At 40.8% G+C, this 23,532-nt stretch overlaps 1 protein-coding gene across 5 annotated transcripts in view; it reads left to right on the plus strand.

Annotated features, from left to right (window-relative positions):
* Positions 1–23,532, plus strand: part of LOC126094442 (importin-11) — a 185,403-nt gene that overhangs the window by 67,680 nt on the left and 94,191 nt on the right. For 4 of the 5 annotated variants that reach the window (XM_049908813.1, XM_049908814.1, XM_049908811.1 and 1 more), the window contains exons 8-10: positions 1,072–1,251; positions 22,465–22,505; positions 22,747–22,929. In XM_049908813.1, coding sequence (XP_049764770.1) covers positions 1,072–1,251; positions 22,465–22,505; positions 22,747–22,929 — 404 coding nt within the window. The remainder of the gene's footprint in view (positions 1–1,071; positions 1,252–22,464; positions 22,506–22,746; positions 22,930–23,532) is intronic. The other variant, XM_049908815.1, reaches the window with a different exon arrangement.

Genomic DNA, 23,532 nt, shown 5'->3' on the forward strand with positions numbered 1-23,532 from the left:
TCCCGAATGGTACTGAGTTACGAGGGCAATGCTCCTCTGTGGTGGGACTTTGGGAGGTGGTGGGAGACTGGAAAGATAAGGCACGGGAGGTTTGTTTTTGTACAAGGATGGGAGGATAATTACAGTCAGTGAAGGCTTCAGTGAGACCCTCGGTATATTTTGAGAGGGACTGCTCGTCACTGCAGATGTGATGACCACGGGTGGCTAGGCTGTACGGAAGGGACTTCTCGGTATGGAATGGGTGGCAGCTGTCTAAGTGGAGGTATTGCTGGTGGTTTGTTGGTTTGATATGGTTGGAGATTACTGATGTAGCCATCTCTATGGTGAAGGTCAACATCTAGGAAGGTGGCTTGTTGGGTTGAGTAGGACCAGGTGAAGCAAATAGGGGAGAAGTTGTCGAGGTTCTGGAGGAATGTGAATAAGGTGTCCTCACCTTCAATCCAGATAGCAAAGGTGTCATCAGTGAATCTGAACCATCCTGGATTTTCCATTCTTTGAAACAATTTATATAGTGTTTTACTTACATTGTTCACGTACAATACAAAGAACTTCAACCTCCAGTATAACACACTTTACTTTACATATACAGAAAATACATTACCAGTATGCGAAATTTTTAAAGAAAGGTAAATTATAAAAATTTAAGTGAACCATAAACAAGTATTACCATTCACAACTGTATAATAGATCTACAAAACCTAGATAATTCATCAAAGTATAGAGGAGGCCTTTACCCATCATTGGATGTCAGATATCTTTGATGATGATAATCATGATGATGAACAAGCTGCAACACTGTGTTATAAGTGAACAACTCTTTCTTAGTTGTGTTATATATTTTACTGCTCACTTTTGTAATTGAAATCAAGTCAATCTAGTTGGTTTTTCTTGTACTCTTCCTTATTAAGTCTCATTTCCGACCCTCTCCCATCTTTCATATTGTCTTATTCCTTTGCACACATGCACATGCACTTACATTCAAAGTGCTTGCATATTTCTTGCATCAATTTTCCCTTGGAGAAATGTTTTTTTGAAACTGGAAGAAAGTAAACATTATTTTTCTCCACTCAGTGGATGATATCCTGTCTGCCTCAGAAACAAAGGAGCCAGCCACACTGAAAGCACACCAGGTGAAGCAGGACTTCTTCACTGAAGATACTTTACATGAGATGTGTCGTAAGCTTGTCTCTCACTACTTCCTCCTGACGCAAGATGATCTGCAGCTGTGGGACTCTGATCCAGAAAGCTTTGGTGAGTTCTAGTAAATTTCTTTATCAATGAACTGATTTGGAAAACACCTGTAATGTTTTAATGGTGCTTTCAGTATGAAAAAAAATTAAAAATCCAAACAGGTCTTTCACTTCGTGGTGATAAGCTTCTGCATGGAGCTTAACAGGAAGATGTTGAAGTACTTACCCATACTGAGAAAGTTCAGCTGCAGCTACATTTGGAAGTAAAATGTTGATCACAACTTTTTGGTATAAAATTTAACATGTTATATAATCTAAAATGTGCCTTTATTCTGTAGTAGTGTGTAAACCGTTTTGAAATTTCCGGACAGATTAAAACTCTCTGCTGGACTAGGGCTCAAATCCAGTAACTGATAGTATCGCAAACACAGGGTACTCAGTGGTGCAGCTAGATTGGTCACTGCCCAATGCAGCATGTACCAAAGTCGTCTGCTGAAGTAAAAGAGTTAAAACTGGGTGCACTATCAGTACTCGAGCCAGGATCTTACTATTTGCTAGGCACCAATTAAGCCAACCGGGCACGACTCAAGACCAGCCCCCACAGCTTCCAGTTTACCAGTCCCTCTCTCCCAGTTTTCAAACTTCACAGCTCTCCCACATACCTTGCTGAAATTGCACTCCTGGAAGAAAAGATATGGTAGAGAAACAGTTTAACCACAGTGTAGGGTTTCTTGCCAGAATGAATCTTTCAGTCTGCATGAAGTGTGCATTGTTTTAAAACTACCTGTCAGATTAAATCTGTTTGCTGAACAGGGAATCAAACCTGGAATTTTACCTTCCACAGGCAAAGCTCTTACCAGATGAGTTCAAAACCCAGTTTGCTACACAATTTTAGTCTGCCAGTAGGTTTCAGAACAGCACAAACTTAACCACAGAGTAAGACATTCATTCTGGCAAAAATCCTTACAGCATGGCTAAGCCATTTCATTGCAGAATACTTTCTTCCAAGATTACTAGGCCATTGAGGTATGTAGGAGAGTAACTGTGATGTTTGGAAAGTGAGAGGCACTGGCACTATCAAAACTTTATGGATCAGTCATGAGTCATGCCGGGATAGTGTAGTCATTAAGAGCAGTGCCCATGAAAGACAAGGTTCTGGGCTCAAATCCCAGTCCAGCACTCAGTTTTGACCCTTTGACTGTTGGAGACAATCTTTCTATATGCATTGAATACCTTATGTTTGGGATCGTACCAGCTGCTGAGCAACTTGGGTCTCTTACACTAAATATTTCTACAGCATATGCAGTGATGACTATATTTATCACTGCCAAGACTAACTTCCAGTGACAATAATGGTTATTCAGGCCACAAATTTCTGGTTTGGAAGCTCCTCTCGAAATCAGTTACCATAATGGCAAAACCAGAAAGATTTTAAAATTCTGTTTTTTTCCGACTAAGAGTTGTGTTTTGTTGGTAGATTTTTAAATGATTTTTCTATAATGAAAGGGATGCATCGCTTTTGATTCACTTCAGTTGATCATTGTTCTTTCCTTGCTACCTAATCATAATATTTTCTATTCTGCATGTATTCCTCACTATATAACAACTCAAGAAAGAAAGAAAGAAAGAAAGAAATGTGGTAATAATTGTGTGAATATGATTAGGGTCAGTTGTCATAGGCTACAGTTTGATGAAAAGCAATTTATATTATGTTGGCTGTAAAAGATGTGGAGCTTTCATGTTATGGCTGATTAAGTTGTACAGTGAATGAGATATACTATTTGTGATATCACTTTGTCATGTGGTCATTCATTGAGACATAGTGAAATAACTTTTTGTTGATAGCATCATGCATGATGTTTTTTTCCTTGGGCTCTAGTAGACTGAGACATTTGTCATTGTCCCTATTACATGTATTCTGTAAATATTGTAGCTTTCCTAGTCCTGTTTTGTGGCTTATCAAAAGGGTTCTCAAGAGTCATATATCTACTTTTGCACCAAAATCTGATGAATGTTTACAATTAAATGAGCTGAGCAGGCTGTGTTGTCCAACTCCAATTATTTCTGGAGTGGTAGCTGTGAAGCTTATTTTAATGTACTTTACACAACTTATGAAACACACACACACACACACACACACACACACACACACACACACAGTAAATTATTACAAACCCAAAATATGAAAGTATGGGAATAAATTCTGTTGATGAATAAATAATTGATTCGGATAATTACTTTTAACTTTTGTTTAATCGGTGCAGTCAATGCTGTAGCTCTTTTTTGTCAGATTTGTATTATAGCTCCTGGTATTTGCACTATTATTTGAATAAAATCAGTTGCTTGCATTTACTATTAATACTATCAGAAATAGTAATAGAAATGTCACAGATGGTGAACACTACCTACTTGGAACTTATACACAGAAACCTGATCATTAAAACATGCTCCTTTCCCAAGAATTTCATACCCTCTTACAGAGTTTTCAGTTTCTGAAGATTTATCATCATCTGTTGTAAGGCAGGAGTGCTGTTACATGTGCATTGTATTAGGGTAAGTTTCAATACTGTTATTTTGTGAATCTGTCCTCCAGGGAGCTCACAGCTTTTTCATAGGTATGTAAGAGGCAAATGTGAAACCCTGAACCATAGTGGTACTTCCTCCCACCCCCCACCCCTTCCCTCTGCTGCTGTCCCCACCCCTTACCCCTACCCCTACCCCTACCCCCACCTGCCAGCTATCCATCTCTCCTTAGATCTGTTGATTCCAGTCTTAGGCCTTGGTGATTGCTTACATTTTGCCTGTGCCTGTTAGATTGTCCTACTTTATTTCTTCTCTCTTTTACCTTTTTAATAAAATAGTCTAGTCCACACTTTTAGTTTTGGACTCCTCTCTTGCTGCTGCCCCCCCCCCCCCCCCTTCCTCCCTTTTTTTCCAATTGTGCAAGTCATTTGGGGAGGATAACTTAACTGAGACAACTTAGATGACACCTTATCCTCAGTATATGAAGACCACCTTTGCATTCCCACTGTGTGGACAACTTATACTGCCAAAATAATGTAGTACCTAATTGGACACTGTAGTGCCATCAGGCACCTGCTTTACCATAGACCCCTGACAATGCAATCCTCACATTGTAGGTACCCAAGCTGTTACTTCCTGGAGCAAGTCAAAGGAGTAAGTACCTATTCTTTTGGGACTCTGATCACTGAACATCAAATTTGTTGGACTCTGCTGTGGCTAGGTAGCACACAGGCTGAGAGCCCTCAACTAGAATTGTCCACATTATGGCCAATACTTTGGAAATGAGAATAAGTATGGAATCTGTGGTGTCACCGCCAGACACCACACTTGCTAGGTGGTAGCTTTAAAACCAGCCGCGGTCCATTAGTACATGTCGGACCCGCGTGTCGCCACTGTCAGTACTTGCGGACCTAGCGCCACCACATGGCAGGTCTAGAGAGGCAGACTAGCACTCGCCCCAGTTGTACGACGACTTTGCTAGCGACTACACTGACGAAGCATCGCTCATTAGCCGAGCAGATAGTTAGAATAGCCTTCAGCTAAGTTTATGGCTACGACCTAGCAAGGCGCCATTAGCCTTACATAGCAATTGATAATTATCGTCTAAAGCATGTCTCAACAAGAACGATGTATACCAAAAGGATGGATTAAAGTTAAGTATTCCCAAAGCAACGTACTTTTCTTTATAGCATTCATTGAGCGTCCTGTTTCAGACTTCACGATATTCTGGGTGAGCTTATAGCGTGCATATCGGCATATCGGCCCCCTCAAAATAACACTGTGTCGGCACTTCTGTCGACACATCAGAATCATTGACATGGCTGCCTCATTGACTTAAAGTAGAAAATGTAATGTGCGTTCCTGTAGCTCGCAGCCTTCACTTCTCTACCCGTGGCGTGGAGCCAGTTAGGAAATAAGGTCCCATACAATTTACTCAATAATTAATTAGAGTGACTCGTTCACAACAGTGACGCCATTGTCTTTCTGTGGAGAATATTTAAGATAATTTAGGTGGAGTAGCCACCCTTGAAACAATGTGGAATGGATCCTTATTGATTAAAGCAACAACTGAAATGTAATCTCAAGCACTGTTGACTGCTGGGAGATACACTAGACCAACAACAATATCTTTCATAGAGAATTAACACTGCAGTTCTGGGAGGATGTGTGGAACTATTATGTGAATCATGAGGCAACGGGTTGGGAACAGGGATTGTGTAGGGATGAACAAGAATATTGTGTATGTTCAGTGGGTGGCAGAATATCACTGTGGGAGAGGTGAGAAGGATAGTGGGTAGGACATTCCTTATTTCAGGGCATGGCAACGAAACCCTGGCGGAGAATGTACTTCAGTTGCTCCAGTTCTGAGTGCCACTTACTCACAAGGGGAATGCTCCTCTGTGGCTGGACAGTGGGACTTTGGGAAGTGGTGGGTGACTAGAGAGAGAAGGCACAGGAGATCTGTTTTTGTACAAGGTTGATAGGGTAATAAAGCTCTGTGGAGGCCGCTCGTAAGTACGGATGTGACAGCCATGAGTGGCTAGGCTGTGTGGAAAGGACTTCTTGGTATAGAATGGGTGGCAGCTTCAAAGTGGAGGTATTGCTGGTGGTTGGTAGGTTTGATATGGACAGAGGTCGAGGTAAACTTCAAGCAAGGTGGCTTGTTAGGTTGAGTAGGACAAGGTGAAGTGAATGGGGGAGAAAATGTTGAGATTCTGGAGGAATGTGGATAGGGTGTCCTCCACCGGACCAGATCACAAAGGTGTCATCACTGAATCTGAACCAGGTGACGTCTGGGATTCTGTGTGTTCAGTAAGGATTCTTCTTGATGGCCATTAAATAGGTTGGCATAGGATGGTGCAAAGCGGGTGCCCATAGCCATACCTCAGATTTGTTTGTGTGTAACACCTTCAAAGCAGAAGTAATTGTGGGTGAAGGTATAAATTGGTCATGGTGACTAGGAAGGAGGTTGTTGGTTTGGAATCCATTGAGCATTTGTAAAGGTAATGTTCAGTAGGCATAGGCATGAGCATGGGTATAAGGGATTTCATTGTAAAGGGAGATGACATCAGTAGTGATGAGCATGGCACCATGTGGTGAAGGAACAGGAACTGTAAAGTGTCAGTCGAGGAAGTGGTTGGTATCTTTTAAATAGGAGGGTAGGTTGCGGGTGATAGGCTGATTGCGGGTGATAGGCTGAAGGTGTTGGTCTGCAAGAGCAGAGTATCACTCACTGGGGGCACTGCAATTGGCCACAATGTCCTGTCCTGGGTGATTGGGTTTATGGACTTAAGGAAGCATGTAGAAGGTGGGAGTGTGGGGAGTGGTAGAGGTGAGGAGAGGGATGGGTTCCAGGGAGAGGTTCTAGGATGGGCCTAGAAGGATTTGAGGAGAGATTTCCATAGTGGAGTCACTGTGGCAGGGTTTGTAGGTGGATGATTCTAACAGCTGGCGGAGTCCTTCCGACAAGTAATCCTTGCAGTTCAAACCAACAGTGGTCGAGCCTTAGCCAGGACGTAGGATTATAAGATCGGGGCCAGTTTTTAGGTGGTGGATTGCAGTTCTTTGGGCAGACGTAACATTAGCTTGCAAGTTGATGGGTGTGGGGAATGATGGTGATGCAAGGTTCAAGATTAAGCAATTCTGGAATGTTAACAGGGGGTGATTTGGGGGCAGTGGCGGTAGATCGTGGTTGGATGGAGGAGTGAGCTGAATCATACAGGGTTAGTGATGTAAAATGCTTGGGCATTTATAAGTTGGGGTAAGTGTCCAAAATTCATAAATGCCCATGCATTATATGTTTTGAAGATTAATTAATAAGTGGCACTTACAAAAAAATTTTAACTGATATTTTGTTTTGGAAAAGGTGTTTTGCAACGCTGCTTCTGTAATGGTTGGGTAAACAAGCTGAAAAAGCTGTTTGAAAGTTAGGGAAAAGTTGTTTTTTTGTTGTTGTTCCTGTCATCGTCTTTGGTTTGATGCAGCTATCCATGCTACTCTATCCTGTGCAAGCCCCTTCATCTCTGAGTAACTACTGCAACCTGCATCCTTCTGAATCTGCTTACTGTATTCATAACTTGGCCTCCCTCTACGATTTCTACCCCCCACGCTTCCCTCCAGTACTAAATTGAAAATCGCTAATGCCACAGAATGTGTCCTAGTTATTATTAGAGTAGTTAGGGGAAATAAGTTGGACTGTAAATGTAACTATACTTTTTTAATTAGGTCAATTAGTGGGGTGGTACATAATAAAAAAGGAAAACAAAACTCAAGTTTAAAAGTAATTCTTGAAATAACGTATAGTTCATATTCATGGTTTCATATCAGAAAGGTCATAGTTCGTAGTAATAGAAAGTCATTGAGTCAAACGGAACTAATATCTGGCGTTCCCCAAGGAAGTGTTGTAGGCCCTGTTTGTTCCTGACGTATATTAACAACATAGGAGACAATCTGAGTAGCCCTCTTAGATTGTTTGCAGATGATGCATTTACCACCTTGTAAAGTCACCAGATGAGCACAATTAATTGCAAAATGATTTAGGTAAGGTATCTGTATGGTGCGAAAAGTGACTGTTGACCCTCAATAAAGAAAAGTGTGAAGTTATTCACGTGAGTACTAAAAGAAATCTGCTAAATTTCGATTACGTGATGCCACACAAACCTGAAGGCCGTAAATTCAACTAGATACTTAGGGATTACAATTACAAATAACCTAAATTGGAATGATCACATAGATAATGTTGTGGGTAGAGCAAACCAAAGACTGTGATTCACTGGCAGAACACTTAGAAGGTGCAACACGTCTACTTAAGAGACTGCTTACAGTACACTTGTCTGCCCTATCCTGGTCTATTGCTGTGCAGTGTGGGATCTGCACCAGGTGGGACTGACGGATGACATCAGAAAAGTTCAAAGAAGGGCAGCTTGTTTTGTATTATCACAAAGTTGGGGAATTGGAGTGGCAATCATTAAAACAAAGGCATTTTTCATTGCAATGGGATCTTCTCATGAAATTTCAATCACCAGTTTTCTCTTCCGGTTGTGAAAATATTCTGTTGACACCCAACTACATAGGGACAAATGATCGTCATGATAAAATAAGAAAAATTAATGCTCGCTCTGAAAAATTTAAATGCTCGCTTTCTCTCTCTCTCTCTCTCTCTCTCTCTCTCTCTCTCTCTCTCTCTCTCTCTCTCTCTCTCTTTTTGTGTGTGTAAATAGCAGATTAATCTTGTGATGTAGATTAACTAGGTAGCCTGTAGGTGTTATTTTTACTTATGCTGTGGAATGCAAAAATGTTAGAGTGAAAAGAGTTTATCCATAATGATTTTAATTAGGGATGAGTCGCGCTGATTCCGATTCCGATTCCACAAGTCCAAGAATCACCAGTTCTCTAGAAATCAACTAGCATCAGAATCAAATGATTCCAGGGTCCTTGGCATCAATTCTTTGTATTAAATCTTTTTCATTTTAGTGTTCTCATTTTATCTTCTCAGCTGACAGTCGTATAAAAGTAGATAAGGAAACAAGCCCAATAGAAAACTGTGGTCTATCTCAAATGTCACTACACCTTACAATAAAGCACTTTTTTCGTTACAAACAGTGTAACATTTAAGAATATATTTATTATCAAGAAACACATGCCAGCTGTTTAATACATTCTGTAATAATTTTGTTATTGATAATCATTTTTCAGTAATATTCAGAGATTTGACACAGATTACAAAGTGTGTTACGTTACAAAGCAATGATCTAAGAACAATGGTTTTTTTTTTTTTACCTGCTTATCACTAAACAGCTATTCACTGCTGTGTGGGGGGGGGGGGGGGGGGCGGCGTTTGAATGTGTGGGGTGAGAGGGGCGGGAGTAGAACTGGCAGATGATAAGCAGCTGTCAGTAACGTGCTCTCTTCCTTGGTACAGCAAGTTGGAATGCTAGTGGGGAGGGAATGCTTGTCTCTTCTTTCCTTTTGTTCTCAGTAATAAAGGCAGTGACTGACTCATGTATGTTTAAACGTAAGTATTTACTAACTCCTAATTGGGAGTATTCTCCCATCGCTTAATTTAATTATTAATCATAGACTCCAGCAGTAAAAACTTTAAAAAGTACTTTCTTTATAAATGCCCAGATTTTGGACATTTGAAACTGCTTTGGGCAAATTTCCAGGGCAAATACCCATTTGCCCAGCCCACATCACTAGTCAGGGTTCAACATTGGTCTTCAGAGGAGTAATTGTGGGTGAGGACATAGTTGGTTTTGGCAACTAAGAAGGAGGTCATTGGCTCAGAATCCATTGAGCATTGGGAAAGGTAATGTTCATTTAAATATTCCACAAAAAATAAGAGAAAGGTAAAGGAAAATGAGAATCTCCCCTAATGACAGAAAAACAGCACGTAGAGATATTACACTTATCCCATAGCAAGCAAGGGAACAAACAGTGACTTAACTGAACTAACTTCCGCCTCAGTTGCATTTCTCTTAATGACTCAGCAATGGAACTGTGGTGGACGTTACCAGTCAAACAGTTGACATCCCTCTTCTCCAAGACGTCACACTGCAAAAATTACATTTATTGGTTTTTCACCTTCCTACAGTCTAAAACTATCATGTTTTCAAATACTTGAAGTACAGAGAAGAGGTCTTTGTGGTGCTTTTGCACATTGGTTATTCTGTCTACTTTTAGCAGTAACTGCTAATGATTTGAAGGTGGAAACTGCAAGAATTCAACTTAAAACTCCCCTCAGATAAATATGCATCCTAGCAGGAGAAGAAAGGCCTAAATTTGTTCTCTCTCTCTCTCTCTCTCTCTCTCTCTCTCTCTCTCTCTACACACCCCTCCCCCATATCTTTTTTGGCGAGGGCAGCTAGAATACAAATAGTTGAGATCAACTAGTTGAGTCATTCCTTCTGGTTTTAGGTTTTGTCTGGTGAGTACAGGGACCTCCGTGAATTTTTGCGTTACTCCTGGAACTTTTTTTTTTTCCATTGACTAAATGCCCAGCAATCCTAGGCTCACATCTATTACATGATGGCATATCAGAGTGATATGTGTAGCAGTGCCTATTAACCCAATATTTTTATGACACAACAATAGATACTTACTGACACTCCATCATGGTGGTCCATATAAAAAGTCAATTGATAACCATATTTCTCTAAAGCTTATATATCACATTGGTATGAGAGTGCAAGAAATGTGCAGCACATAATGCAATACCCTACTCTTCCAGACCATCTCAATGCTGTTCCATGGTGGTGTTTCAAGAAATAGCCGAGGCATTCAGAAGTAGACAAAGAGCATTGTAACAACAAAGGAGAAACCGCTCTACTAAAAATATAATTATATGCAAACTACTACTATAATAGACATCATTTAATCAAACAACCGAAGCAGAGCTTTCAGGAGAAGTAACTTACTTCAGTTAATGTAATATATGCATAGATATGGGCCAAACTGTGATGTATCTATTGACATTCATTTTACTTAACACCAATCCTTCAGAGACAGCCAAATTAATGACTCTGTACCTCAAAGTAATGGTTTCAAACACTTTTCACCCAGATTTTACTCCATATTAAATTTTATCACAGCTTTTAATACTCGGTTGACAGATTCTAATAACACCCCTTTTACAGACTGGGAGTTAAATGGTGCACTAGTGCAATGCAAAGATAGCTCTACAGGACCAGATATCATACACAATCAAATGCTGTACCACCTTAGTGACCACAGCAAGCAGAGTATCTTGATGATGTTTAACAATATTTGGCAGCAGAGAAGTTGTCACACCCAATGGACAAAAAGTGTCATTGAGTGTGATCTATCCTGACAAATCAACTGTGTTTATTGATCTTGGGTGTCCAGCTGAGTGCAGTCGTTTACGTAATATGATATTTCCATGGCGTATCTTGCCATTATCTTCAGGTTATACCTGTAGAATAAGCATCTCCATTACATTGCATCTCCTTTATACTCCTATCCACTCTCCACTCCTTCCCTCACTACCTGGTCACATTCCATGTTGGGTGGGGTGACGGGAAGACGCAATCCCAGATGGCGAGCACAAACTCCAGTATTCAGTGGTCTTGGCCAATGTTGTGACTTCCATTGACCTAGTGCTGGGTGCCACTCTTTACTGAGAGTAAAGCCACTGTCGGCTCTCATATTTCAGGAGCCTCATTTATAACACAGTCTCTAAATGATAGGTATGTCTTAGCATTTCAGTTTGTTCCTATTTCACTGAGTCCCCTGTAGCCATGCAATTTTTTGCAACCACAGATATTGTTGGTTGCTACAGTTTGGTTTCATTCCATGCATCTTTTTTTCAATTGTCCGCACAGTCTTCCTAATGTATGCCTTGACTGCATTTGCATAGAATATATTTGACACCCAGTTTACAGACCCCATACCATCTTCCATCATACCTAATAGTATGTGTCTTTCAGTGGTGGACCGAAAATGCATGTCATGTTACATTGAGCCAAGATTCTGTTGATGTTGTTTGGTACTTTGCTGTTGTGTGTTAGATACACCATTGTCTTATCGTCTTCATCATGGTCTGTTTGCTTGATCTGTACCTTCTGCCTGAAAGCACTTTGGATTTGTCTCCCACAGTACCTGTTCTTCTTGAATACATCCTTGCGGTGGTTGAACCCTCTTGCTAGACTTGTTGTATAGCATGTGCCATGTGGAGCAGTGTATAGCACACCCTCACACAGTGAAGGATGATGACAGTTTCAGGCATGGAGATACGAATCATTGAGAATGGCTTTCTGGTGCACACTGTGTCCCATAGTGCCATCTGCTGTGCCATTGGCTAGGATGCCCAAAAAAAGGAGAGTTTGCCATTTTCTTCCACCTCTATAGTGAATCTGATGCAGGGTGCAGTGTTGGACAAACTCTTGAAGCCTTCCCATTCTCATGGGGCCAGACCATGAATGTCTCATCAATGAATCTGAAAAAGTGTGAGGGGTTCAGTGCAGCTTTTTTCACAGCTCTCACTTCGAAATTCTCCATTAGTACATTTGCCCCAACCAGTGACAGTGGGCACCTGTGATAATGCCACCCATTTGTTCATAAAATTTCCATTGAAGAGAGGGAATGTAGATGTGAGGACAAATTCAAAGAGCTTAGTCATTCTGGTGTTGAATTTCTCCCCAGTCAAAATGAGGGGAATCGACAATCAGCACTCTGTTGAAGAGGGAGACAACATCAAAACTCACCATAAGGTTGTGGTTACAGAGGCACAGTTCTTGCAGCTGCTGAATAAAATGCGCAGAGTTCCTGATTGGTACTGACATTAGATGTTTGCCAAATTGGTACACAGATACACCTATGTTGAATACAGTAGTCCATACAGGAATGTCTTGTTTATGAATTTTTGGTAAGCAATGGAGCCTTGGTGGTGCAGCAGAGTATGTTTGAAGCTTTTTGATGATTTCCTTCAGCAGGGACTAGCATAGAAGCACGATAGTTCTCCTTTTTACTCTGTTGATTGGGTCTCCTTTAAATTTTCTTTGTGCTGAATCCTCTGGTAGATGTACATATTGCAATAGTACTCTGACGTCAGTAGTAGTACAGTGGCATTTCCTTTGTGAGCTGGTAGAGTGATTATTTCAGTATGATTCTGCAGGTCTCAAATGGCAGTTCTCTCCACTTTCGTGATGTTTGTCTTCAGTGGATTAGCTCAAGTGAGTACATAGTGTGTTTCTTGAGGTATCTCTTATGCATTGTTGCTGGAGAGAGTGTGAATTACTTGTTCTGTACTACTGATGAAATCTGCAACAGATGTAGCAGTCAATGTTGGTGTGAAATTTAGTCCCTTTTCCAGAACTGATTTCACCTTGTTGCCTATGTCTTTACTGGTGAGGTTAATTAGAGTTCATCATCACTTTTCTTGTGGCTGTTCCCGTGCTGCCAGATGTTCAAACTGTTAGACTGTAGCAATGCATCACGATTGGTCCACTTGATCTCAAGAGACAGCGTCAAATCACTCCCAAGAATTAGGTGAGACTAAAAAAGCCACTGTTGAGTGGAGAACGTGCTTTCAGGCGGAAGGTTTAGGCCCAGCAGATAGAACATGATAATGAGGATAATACAGTGGCATTTGTGATGTACACCAGCAAAGTATCGAACAAAATCAGCAGAATCTTGGCTCAACATAACAGTAATGCCTTCGTAAATAGTGTCTACTGTATTCCGTGCAAATGGTGTAAGACTTTCATCAGGCAGGCTATGCAGATAGTCAAAAACAGGTGCAGGGAGCACAGGAGACACATCGAACTTCAGCAACCAACAAAATCTGTATTTGCAGAACACTACATTGCTACAGGGGACTCTATGAAACGGAAGTGCTAAGACAGACCACATCATTTCGAGACCGTGTTATAAATGAGGCTAGTGAAATAAGAGACCTGATGACCTGATCAGCCATAACAATGGCTTCACTGTCAGTAACGAATGGGTCTCAGCACTCAGCCAATTGAAGTCACAAGGTTGGTCCTCGTCCTTGAAGGGAACGCAAGTAATCTGGGACCTAAACTACAAAAATGTAATTCCTTGTACATAAATGATATTGCTAATCATTAATTAGTGCTGACTTAACACTAATCAGAAGTAGTCTAGTGTAAAACCTTCCTATTCTAACCCCAGTCGGGGAAAAAAACCACAAACATCAAGGAACAATCCACTTGCTCAGAATAAATCAAATATATCTCTTGAACTAATCATTAGTTCAGTCGTCATAATTAAATTCAGCATAACATTGCTGAAAAATCCTCACGTAATGCATCACACTCACTGCTCATCCATGCCAGTCAGTACTGTCTGAATTGCTGAATCGTGCCCAACAGCAGTCAACACTAACGCTCACATATTTTTCTCGTAAGAAATACAAGTTTGCACCAACCAACCCTTACTAACTGTGAAGTTTAGTAATCACAATCGAAGTCCAGTTCACAAGCTCTCTAGGAGCTATTAGAACAGCAATAATGACTTACTGTGTCAGGTATTCCATTTTTATGTTTCTTATTCATTTTCAGTTGTGGTCATTAATAATCTTTCAGTAGGTTGTACACAGTCAGTGGCCAGGTACTCAATCCCCTGGTTGTGGCTGATAGCTACACCCACTTGTATCCCAACCCTCTGCAACGTATTTTTCATACATTAAAATATGGATATTCCCCCTCTTGAACTATATCTATGCTCTCAGTTTCCCATCCGTTGACTATGTCATTCAACTAATACCATCACTGGAATGTCACGTGGAGTGCAATAACATTACAACAACAGTTGTACTCTTACAACATGAACCACTGTTGTTGGCTTTGATTCACTGTTGATTCTGTTGAGATCAAACCCAAAACTGATCATTTCACTGTAACTCACTCTTTGCACCACCTTCCTACTCATAGTGAATCCAACTCTCTTACCATTTCCTGCTTATGTTGATATTACTCTGTATTCGTGCTACCAGAAATCCTTATGTTCCTCCCATTTCACTTCACTGGCCCAGTATATGTAGATTGGCTCTACTCCTGACATTCTGCACCCTGACTTGTAGAATGTTATCCTTTTGTTGATTACTCAGTCTTTATCGATGACTATTTCTCAGTTTGCTGTCCTTTCCTGGAGACCTGAATGGGGGACTAATCCAGAATCTTCTGCCAATGGAGAGATTATCATTGCACTTTTTCAATTCCAGGCACCATGTCCAGTGGACACACATTATCTCTCTGCAATGTAGTGGTTTCTAGTGCCATCTGCATCCTCATGCCTTTGATCATTGGTGATTCTTCTGACTTTTAGGGGCAGTTTCATATCCCAAGGGCAAGAGAGTACCCTGAAACACTGTTGGTTCATCTGCCTTCTTTGATGAGGCTGTTGGCAAGACAGGAGTGACTCCTTATACTGGAAATCTTCAGACTTCATTGCTAAGGAATTTTTATTCAAAATTTAAGCAATGGTTGGCTTTAAACCCAGGATGTTTTAATTACTAGCCAAGAGACACTACCCCTAGACTAAGCATGGTCTTTACGCCACACAAAATACTTTATAGCTTGCAAAGCATCTCTGCCTTGACGTTACAACATTGATTGATAGTCAGACTTTGGATTCAACAAGGAAGTCGGTAATCACACCAGAGTCCAGTCATGTGCCAAGGGGGGGGGGGGGGGGGGGGGGGGGGAGAGAGAGAGAGAGAGAGAGAGAGAGAGAGAGAGAGAGAGAGAGAGAGATGTTAGCAGTAGTTGTCAACGAAGCTTAGCATAGTCTAAAGTGATTGCGCTGTACTGGACAGCGAATTTTATTATACAGTATTTGTCATGTCACCAGTTCCATCCAAATAACTGCCTTCCTTTGATGTCTTGTTGCAGTCTGTGTAGCCTGTGGCAGAGATGATCACAGGCTATTGATTTTGCTGCCCATAAACAGATTTATCCCTCATGTTCTAACTTGCCCGTATGACCAGCATTGTCACTGCTGTTAGTAGAGATTACTGTACCATGAACCAAATGGGAGGGGGTGAGACTTGGATTGGGAGCCCAACATGAGGTTCTGGCGATTTTTGTACAGCCATCTCAATGTGTTGTGCTCTAACTTTCATGTTGTTGTTGTTGTGGTCTCCAGTCCTGAGACTGGTTTGATGCAGCTCTCCATGCTACTCTATCCTGTGCAAGCTTCTTCATCTCCCAGTACCTACTGCAACCTACATCCTTCTGAATCTGCTTAGTGTATTCATCTCTTGGTCTCCCCCTACGATTTTTACCCTCCACGCTGCCCTCCAATACTAAATTTGTGATCCCTTGATGCCTCAGAACATGTCCTACCAACCGATCCCTTCTTCTGGTCAAGTTGTGCCACAAACTTCTCTTCTCCCCAATCCTGTTCAATACTTCCTCATTAGTTATGTGATCTACCCATCTAATCTTCAGCATTCTTCTGTAGCACCACATTTCGAAAGCTTCTATTCTCTTCTTGTCCAAACTATTTACCGCCCATGTTTCACTTCCATACATGGCTACACTCCATACAAATACTTTCAGAAATGACTTCCTGACACTTAAATCTATACTCGATGTTAACAAATTTCTCTTCTTCAGAAACGCTTTCCTTGCCATTGCCAATCTACATTTTATATCCTCTCTACTTCGACCATCATCAGTTATTTTGCTCCCCAAATAGCAAAACTCCTTTACTACTTTAAGTGTCTCATTTCCTAATCTAATACCCTCAACATCACCCGACTTAATTCGACTACATTCCATTATCCTTGTTTTGCTTTTGTTGATGTTCATCTTATATCCTCCCTTCAAGACACCATCCATTCCATTCAACTGCTCTTCCAAGTCCTTTGCTGTCTCTGACAGAATTACAGTGTCATTGGCGAACCTCAAAGTTTTTATTTCTTCTCCATGGATTTTAATACCTACCCCGAATTTTTCTTTTGTTTCCTTTACTGATTGCTCCATATACAGATTGAATAACATCGGGGAGAGGCTACAACCCTGTCTCACTCCCTTCCCAACCACTGCTTCCCTTTCATGTCCCTCGACTCTTATAACTGCCATCTGGTTTCTGTACAAATTGTAAATAGCCTTTCGCTCCCTGTATTTTACCCCTGCCACCTTTAGAATTTGAAAGAGAGTATTCCAGTCAACATTGTCAAAAGCTTTCTCTAAGTCTACAAATGCTAAAAACGTAGGTTTGCCTTTCCTTAATCTTTCTTCTAAGATAAGTCGTAAGGTCAGTATTGCCTCACGGGTTCCAGTATTTCTACGGAATCCAAATTGATCTTCCCCGAGGTCAGCTTCTACTAGTTTTTCCATTTGTCTGTAAAGAATTCGTGTTAGTATTTTGCAGCTGTGGCTTATTAAACTGATTGTTCGGTAATTTTCACATCTGTCAACACCTGCTTTCTTTGGGATTGGAATTATTATATTCTTCTTGAAGTCTGAGGGTATTTCGCCTGTTTCATACATCTTGCTCACCAGATGGTAGAGTTTTGTCAGGACTGGCTCTCCCAAGGCCGTCAGTAGTTCCAATGGAATGTTCTCTACTCCGGGGGCCTTGTTTCGACCCAGGGCTTTCAGTGCTCTGTCAAACTCTTCACGCAGTATCGTATCTCCCATTTCATCTTATTCTACATCCTCTCCCATTTCCATAATATTGTCCGCAAGTACAGCACCCTTGTATAGACCTTCTATATACTCCTTCCACCTTTCTGCTTTCCCTTCTTTGCTTAGAACTGGGTTTCCATCTGAGCTCTTGAAGTTCATACAAGTGGTTCTCTTATCTCCAAAAGTCTCTTTAATTTTCCTGTAGGCAGTATCTATCTTACCCCTAGTGAGATAAGCCTCTACATCCTTACATTTGTCCTCTAGCCATCCCTGCTTAGCCATTTTGCACTTCCTGTCGATCTCATTTTTGAGACGTTTGTATTCCTTTTTGCCTGCTTCATTTACTGCATTTTTATATTTTCTCCTTTCATGAATTAAATTCAATATCTCTTTTGTTACCCAAGGATTTCTACTAGCCCTTATCTTTTTACCTACTTGATCCTCTGCTGCCTTCACTACTTCATCCCTCAAAGCTACCCATTCTTCTTCTACTGTGTTTCTTTCCCCCATTCCTGTCAATTGTTCCCTTATGCTCTCCCTGAAACTCTGTACAACCTCTGGTTTAGTCAGTTTATCCAGGTCCCATCTCCTTAAATTCCCACCTTTTTGCAGTTTCTTCAGTTTTAATCTACAGGTCATAACCAATAGATTGTGGTCAGAGTCCACATCTGCCCCTGGAAATGTCTTACAATTTAAAACCTGGTTCCTAAATCTCTGTCTTACCATTATATAATCTATCTGATACCTTTTAGTATCTCCAGGGTTCTTCCATGTATACAACCTTCTATCATGATTCTTAAACCAAGTGTTAGCTATGATTAAGTTGTGCTCTGTGCAAAATTCTACCAGGCGGCTTCCTCTTTCATTTCTTAGCCCCAATCCATATTCACCTACTACGTTTCCTTCTCTCCCTTTTCCTACACTCTAATTCCAGTCACCCAAGACTATTAAATTTTCGTCTCCCTTCACTGTCTGAATAATTTCTTTTATTTCATCATACATTTCTTCAATTTCTTCGTCATCTGCAGAGCTAGTTGGCATATAAACTTGTACTACTGTAGTAGGTGTGGGCTTCGTATCTATCTTGGCCACAATAATGCGTTCACTATGCTGTTTGTAGTAGCTTACCCGCATTCCTATTTTCCTATTCATTATTAAACCTACTCCTGCATTACCCCTATTTGACTTTGTGTTTATAACCCTGTAGTCACCTGACCAGAAGTCTTGTTCCTCCTGCCACCGAACTTCACTAATTCCCACTATATCTAACTTTAACCTATCCATTTCCCTTTTTAAATTTTCTAACCTGCCTGCCCGATTAAGGGATCTGACATTCCACGCTCCGATCCGTAGAACGCCAGTTTTCTTTCTGCTGATAACGACATCCTCTTGAGTAGTCCCCGCCCGGAGATTCGAATGGGGGACTATTTTACCTCCGGAATATTTTACCGAAGAGGACGCCATCATCATTTAATCATACAGTAAAGCTGCATGCCCTCGGGAAAAATTACGGCTGTAGTTTCCCCTTGCTTTCAGCCGTTCGCAGTACCAGCACAGCAAGGCCGTTTTGGTTATTGTTACAAGGCCAGATCAGTCAATCCTCTAGACTGTTGCCCTTGCAACTACTGAAAAGGCTGCTGCCCCTCTTCAGGAACCACACATTTGTCTGGCCTCTCAACAGATACCCCTCCGTTGTGGTTGTACCTACGGTACGGCTATCTGTATCGCTGAGGCACGCAAGCCTCCCCACCAACGGCAAGGTCCATGGTTCATGGGGGTTTCATCTACAATCTAATTGTCATCTGCATATGGTGAAGGCGGCATCTCAGCGTAGGAATCAGCTGGTGGGCTTGTTATTATGCCAAAAATCTTAATGGGCTAGCTGCAGGATAAGTGTTGGTGACAGCTCTTCCACTAAGAACACTTTGTCTGCCCTATGTTGGGAAGTCAATGTGGCACTCATCTAAAGGTGCAGGTATAAACCTCCTGTACCTACAGATTAACAGGGGCAGTGGCCAGAATGGAGTGAGTGTATAGTCAGTCACCAGAGGTCCAGGACTATCTGATGTTGACAGCCATGCAGTGACTTGCTGGGGTGCCTTCTACAGCAAAGACTTTTTTTAAGGCAACAAAAGTTTCTTGAGATGTGGTGTCGGGCTATTGCAATACATATGAGAATTTTGGGCGTGCATCAACTAGAATGAGCCACATATTTTGAAGAAATGGTTCCTACCAAGTCCCTAGAGGCACAGAAGTGTTTTCCAAGCATGGAACTATTGTGGTTGATCTGCTTGCGTCACAAACAGGTTTAACAGAAACAGGCTGCCCAACCGATGTAACATATGGTGCCACCCCATCTTGTAAGTCTCTTCATGCACATTAATACACAGTGGTCATTGCGCAGGTCAATGACGTGCTGTTGCAGTGTTGGCCAGCATCAGCACTCCCAGAACTGTTGATTCTATTTTTTAAGAAGAAATAGGTGCAATGTTGTGTGAGATCATGGGGTTGGAGGCAGTTTGGCAAGTGTGCTTAATATGTCTGGATATTTGTTGTAATGGTGGAGCCTCAGTCATAGCAGACATGATTTAGGCTACTGCGATGGGAAAAAATTCTGAACAATTTTGCAAAGCATTGTCTTCAGTGGAAGCATACTATTTTGTGTGAGTGAAATATGGGGTCTGGACAAGGCAAGGGGGTATTTATGTCAAGGAGAGGTTACCCTCTACAACATCAAGTATTTAAGTATTTATGTTGTTGAGGAGAGCTCCTCTCTATGGCATCATTCATAATGACCAAATCAGCTCTGCTATTTTCAAGATGTCAGTGGTCTTCAGTTTCACTAGATTTGCTCAACAAATTTGTTACAGTGTCGTTACTGCTTGGTCAAACCCCTGGTAGGCGATGTTGCATATTACTTAGTATCTCTTACATAATGTTACGAAGGCAATTTGGTCTGTACTTTCGTATATGCAGAGCTTGCAGACAGTCTCATTCAAGAATGTCGAGATTGCTGTCTTCCTGACCAAGCATTGGTGTTTACGTTTTCCTACTGAGAGCTGTTGATATGTACATATGGTTAACACCGGCTTTTGGAAATTAGAAAAATTTATGCCCTCCCACTTCCTTAGTAATTTGTATCATAACAGAATGTCTATGGGCACTGGGCACTAGATAAAAGTGAGGTGGTTGCTGGGTAAATTGTCTGTTGTCAACAGAGCAAGATGAAGGAAATCTGATATCCCACACACAGATCATCTGCACACAGATGTGACATCTGCAGTGTTTCAGTGTGCAGGCACCCTTATTCGAGGTAATGAATAGAAAACAATCAAGCATCTCAGTGCTTAAGTCGACATCTCTGTTGGCAGTCCAGAAGGAAAGAAGAAACATCTGTGCCAAATTGCTTGTTTCAATGGTAATGATTTCTAGTCAGACATTGTCACAGGTGATGAAACTTGGATACGTCACTTTTCAGCCTGAAACAAAACAATCCATGGAGGTGAACCACGCAGCTTCTCCTTCACAGAAAAAGTAGTTCGAAACACTACCCTCAGCTGGTAAAATCATGGCTACAGTCTTCTGGCACTCTGAAGGAATTACTCTAGTTGATGTTCTCCCTTGTGGTCAGTCAGTCAACTCAGTTGTAAGAATATAAAGAAATTGAAGAAATGATTACAGCATGTTTGTGTTCATAAAAATTTGATTGCACTTCTCCTTCACCGCAATAAAGCAAGGCCAGAAACAAATCTGCACATCCAAGAGGTCACAAAATTTTAGTAGACTGTTCTTTCACATCCACTCTACAGTCTGGATCTCGTACCTTCCGACTTCCATCTCTTTGGTGTACTAAAGGGTGGACTCTGTGGGGAAACACCACAGAAGTGATGAGAAAGTTACTGCTGTGCAACAATAACTTGGCTGAGATGCAAACCAAGAGAACGGTACCATGATGCCAGACAGATCATAAATTACGTTGGCATAAAGCCTTAGAACTGGTCAGAGTTTGCATTGAAAAGTAGAGTTTTATAATCCAAGAATTGGGGTGCAATATGGTATATTTAAATCACAAATAACATTATCCTGCTTTAACGGGAAAAAATGTGTTGCATTACTTATTGAACAATCCTCATAGTGTGTGTGTGTGTGCGCGCGCGAGTGTATACCTGTCCTTTTTTCCCCCTAAGGTAAGTCTTTCCGCTCCCAGATTGGAATGACTCCTTACCCTCTCCCTTAAAACCCACATCCTTTCGTCTTTCCCTCTCCTTCTCTCTTTCCTGATGAAGCAACCGTTGGTTGCGAAAGCTTGAATTTTGTGTGTATGTTCGTGTTTTTTTGTGTATCTATCATCATGCCAGCACTTTCATTTGGTAAGTCACATCATCTTTGTTTTTAGATATATAATAATAATTATTGATATTTATAAAAATTGTTTCCACTTTAATATATTGAGCATGTGATTTCCAGGAGAACTTTTCTTTCCACAGATTTCTGAACATTCCAGAAATTTCAGTATGTTATTACTGAGTTCAGATAAACTAAAATCTCTCATTTGAGTGTGCATTTTGTGTGTTCAGGGATGAACAGCCAGTTCACTTTGGAGTTTTAGTTTTAGCATTTTCATTGTTGTGTCCACAAAGCACTCAGGACAGTTGCTGTTAATTCACAGTTTGCTGTAAAATGGGAGAAGTAAAGGCCAAAGTTGTTGACTATTTAAGGAAACTTACCATTATTTTGAGCTGTGAGATAACTACAGCCGTAATACCTCAGGAATTTCAAAAGCTGAAGACAAACTACATTAAAAATAACAACTAAAGCAGTGTTGTTGAATATTGTGTATTATTAGTTGTGACGCATTTTTAGAATTTTGTGCAGAATTGGTCCATCTCTGGTGCCATGTATAAGTCCATGCAGGAACAGTTATGTGAATGTTTATAATGTAGAAACTTCTGCTCTCTTGATATATTACTCTTTTCATTTGCTTCCTATACCCTTATTATATAAAAGCGGCTTCGTGTGTCTTCAGTTACCAAAGTCAGATTAAAAGAATTTGTACATATAAGTAAAACAGGTTCATTTCTGCATTTTGTGGTGCATTTTTCACAATTTTGATATATTAATCTTATTTTCTACAGCTACAGATGAGGGTGGAGAATCATGGAAATACAGCTTGAGGGTAAGTATCCCTCCAGCTCTCTCTCTCTCTCTCTCTCTCTGCGTCTCTTTTTTTAATTATTGAATAAATAGTTATTATTGTCTTTGAAAATGATATGCATATATTTTGTATACAATAAAACTTTTATACTTTTCTAACATGCTATAATTGCTAAGCTTCAGAAATCGTAATAAATACACATTTTTTCTGTTTATTTGTGAGAGATTGTAACACAGCTGACTTTTTCTGAAATTCTTTTCAGCCATGTACAGAAGCACTTTTCCTTGCCTTATTTCATGAGTACAGAACAATTCTTACACCAGTACTTCTTGACATGATACGAAGTAATCATGCTCTTGTTGATCCGTCTGACTTGAATGCAATTCTGCGGAAAGATGCTGTATACAATGCGGTTGGAATTGCTGCTTTTGATTTGTATGATGAAGTGAGTATGATAACAAATAATGATGAGAGATAAAAATTGAAACTTTATTTTGTTTTTACCTGCGTTATCATACATATATATTGTCAAATTAAACCCATATTGTCTTTCGTTATTTTGTTGTACCAGTTACAGGAGTTCTAGGTTTTTTCAGAATGCATCTGAAACAGAGTTTTATGAAAAGGGTAGTTGCCACTCAATATATAACAGAGATGCTGAGTCGCAGATAGGTGCAACAAAAAGACTGTTAGAAAATGAGCTTTGTCAAAAATAGACGACAACAACAATGCCACACACACACACACACACACACACACACACACACACACACACACAGTCTCTGGCAACTGAAGCCAGACTGGGAGAGATTGTGGTCGTGTGTGTGTGTGTGTGTGTGTGTGTGTGTGTGTGTGTGTGTGTGTGTGTGTGGGCGCACGGATGCGCGCGCGCGCGCACACACACACACACACACACACACACACACACACACACACGACCATGCATGCGGTCGTGTTTTTGACAAAGGCCTTGTTGGCCATAACTCATTTTCTGAGTGTCTTTTTGTTGTTCCTATCTGTGACTCAGCATCTCTGTTCTATGGTGAGT

This window comes from Schistocerca cancellata, chromosome 8 (assembly GCF_023864275.1).
Source record: "Schistocerca cancellata isolate TAMUIC-IGC-003103 chromosome 8, iqSchCanc2.1, whole genome shotgun sequence".
NCBI classification, from domain to species: domain Eukaryota; kingdom Metazoa; phylum Arthropoda; class Insecta; order Orthoptera; family Acrididae; genus Schistocerca; species Schistocerca cancellata.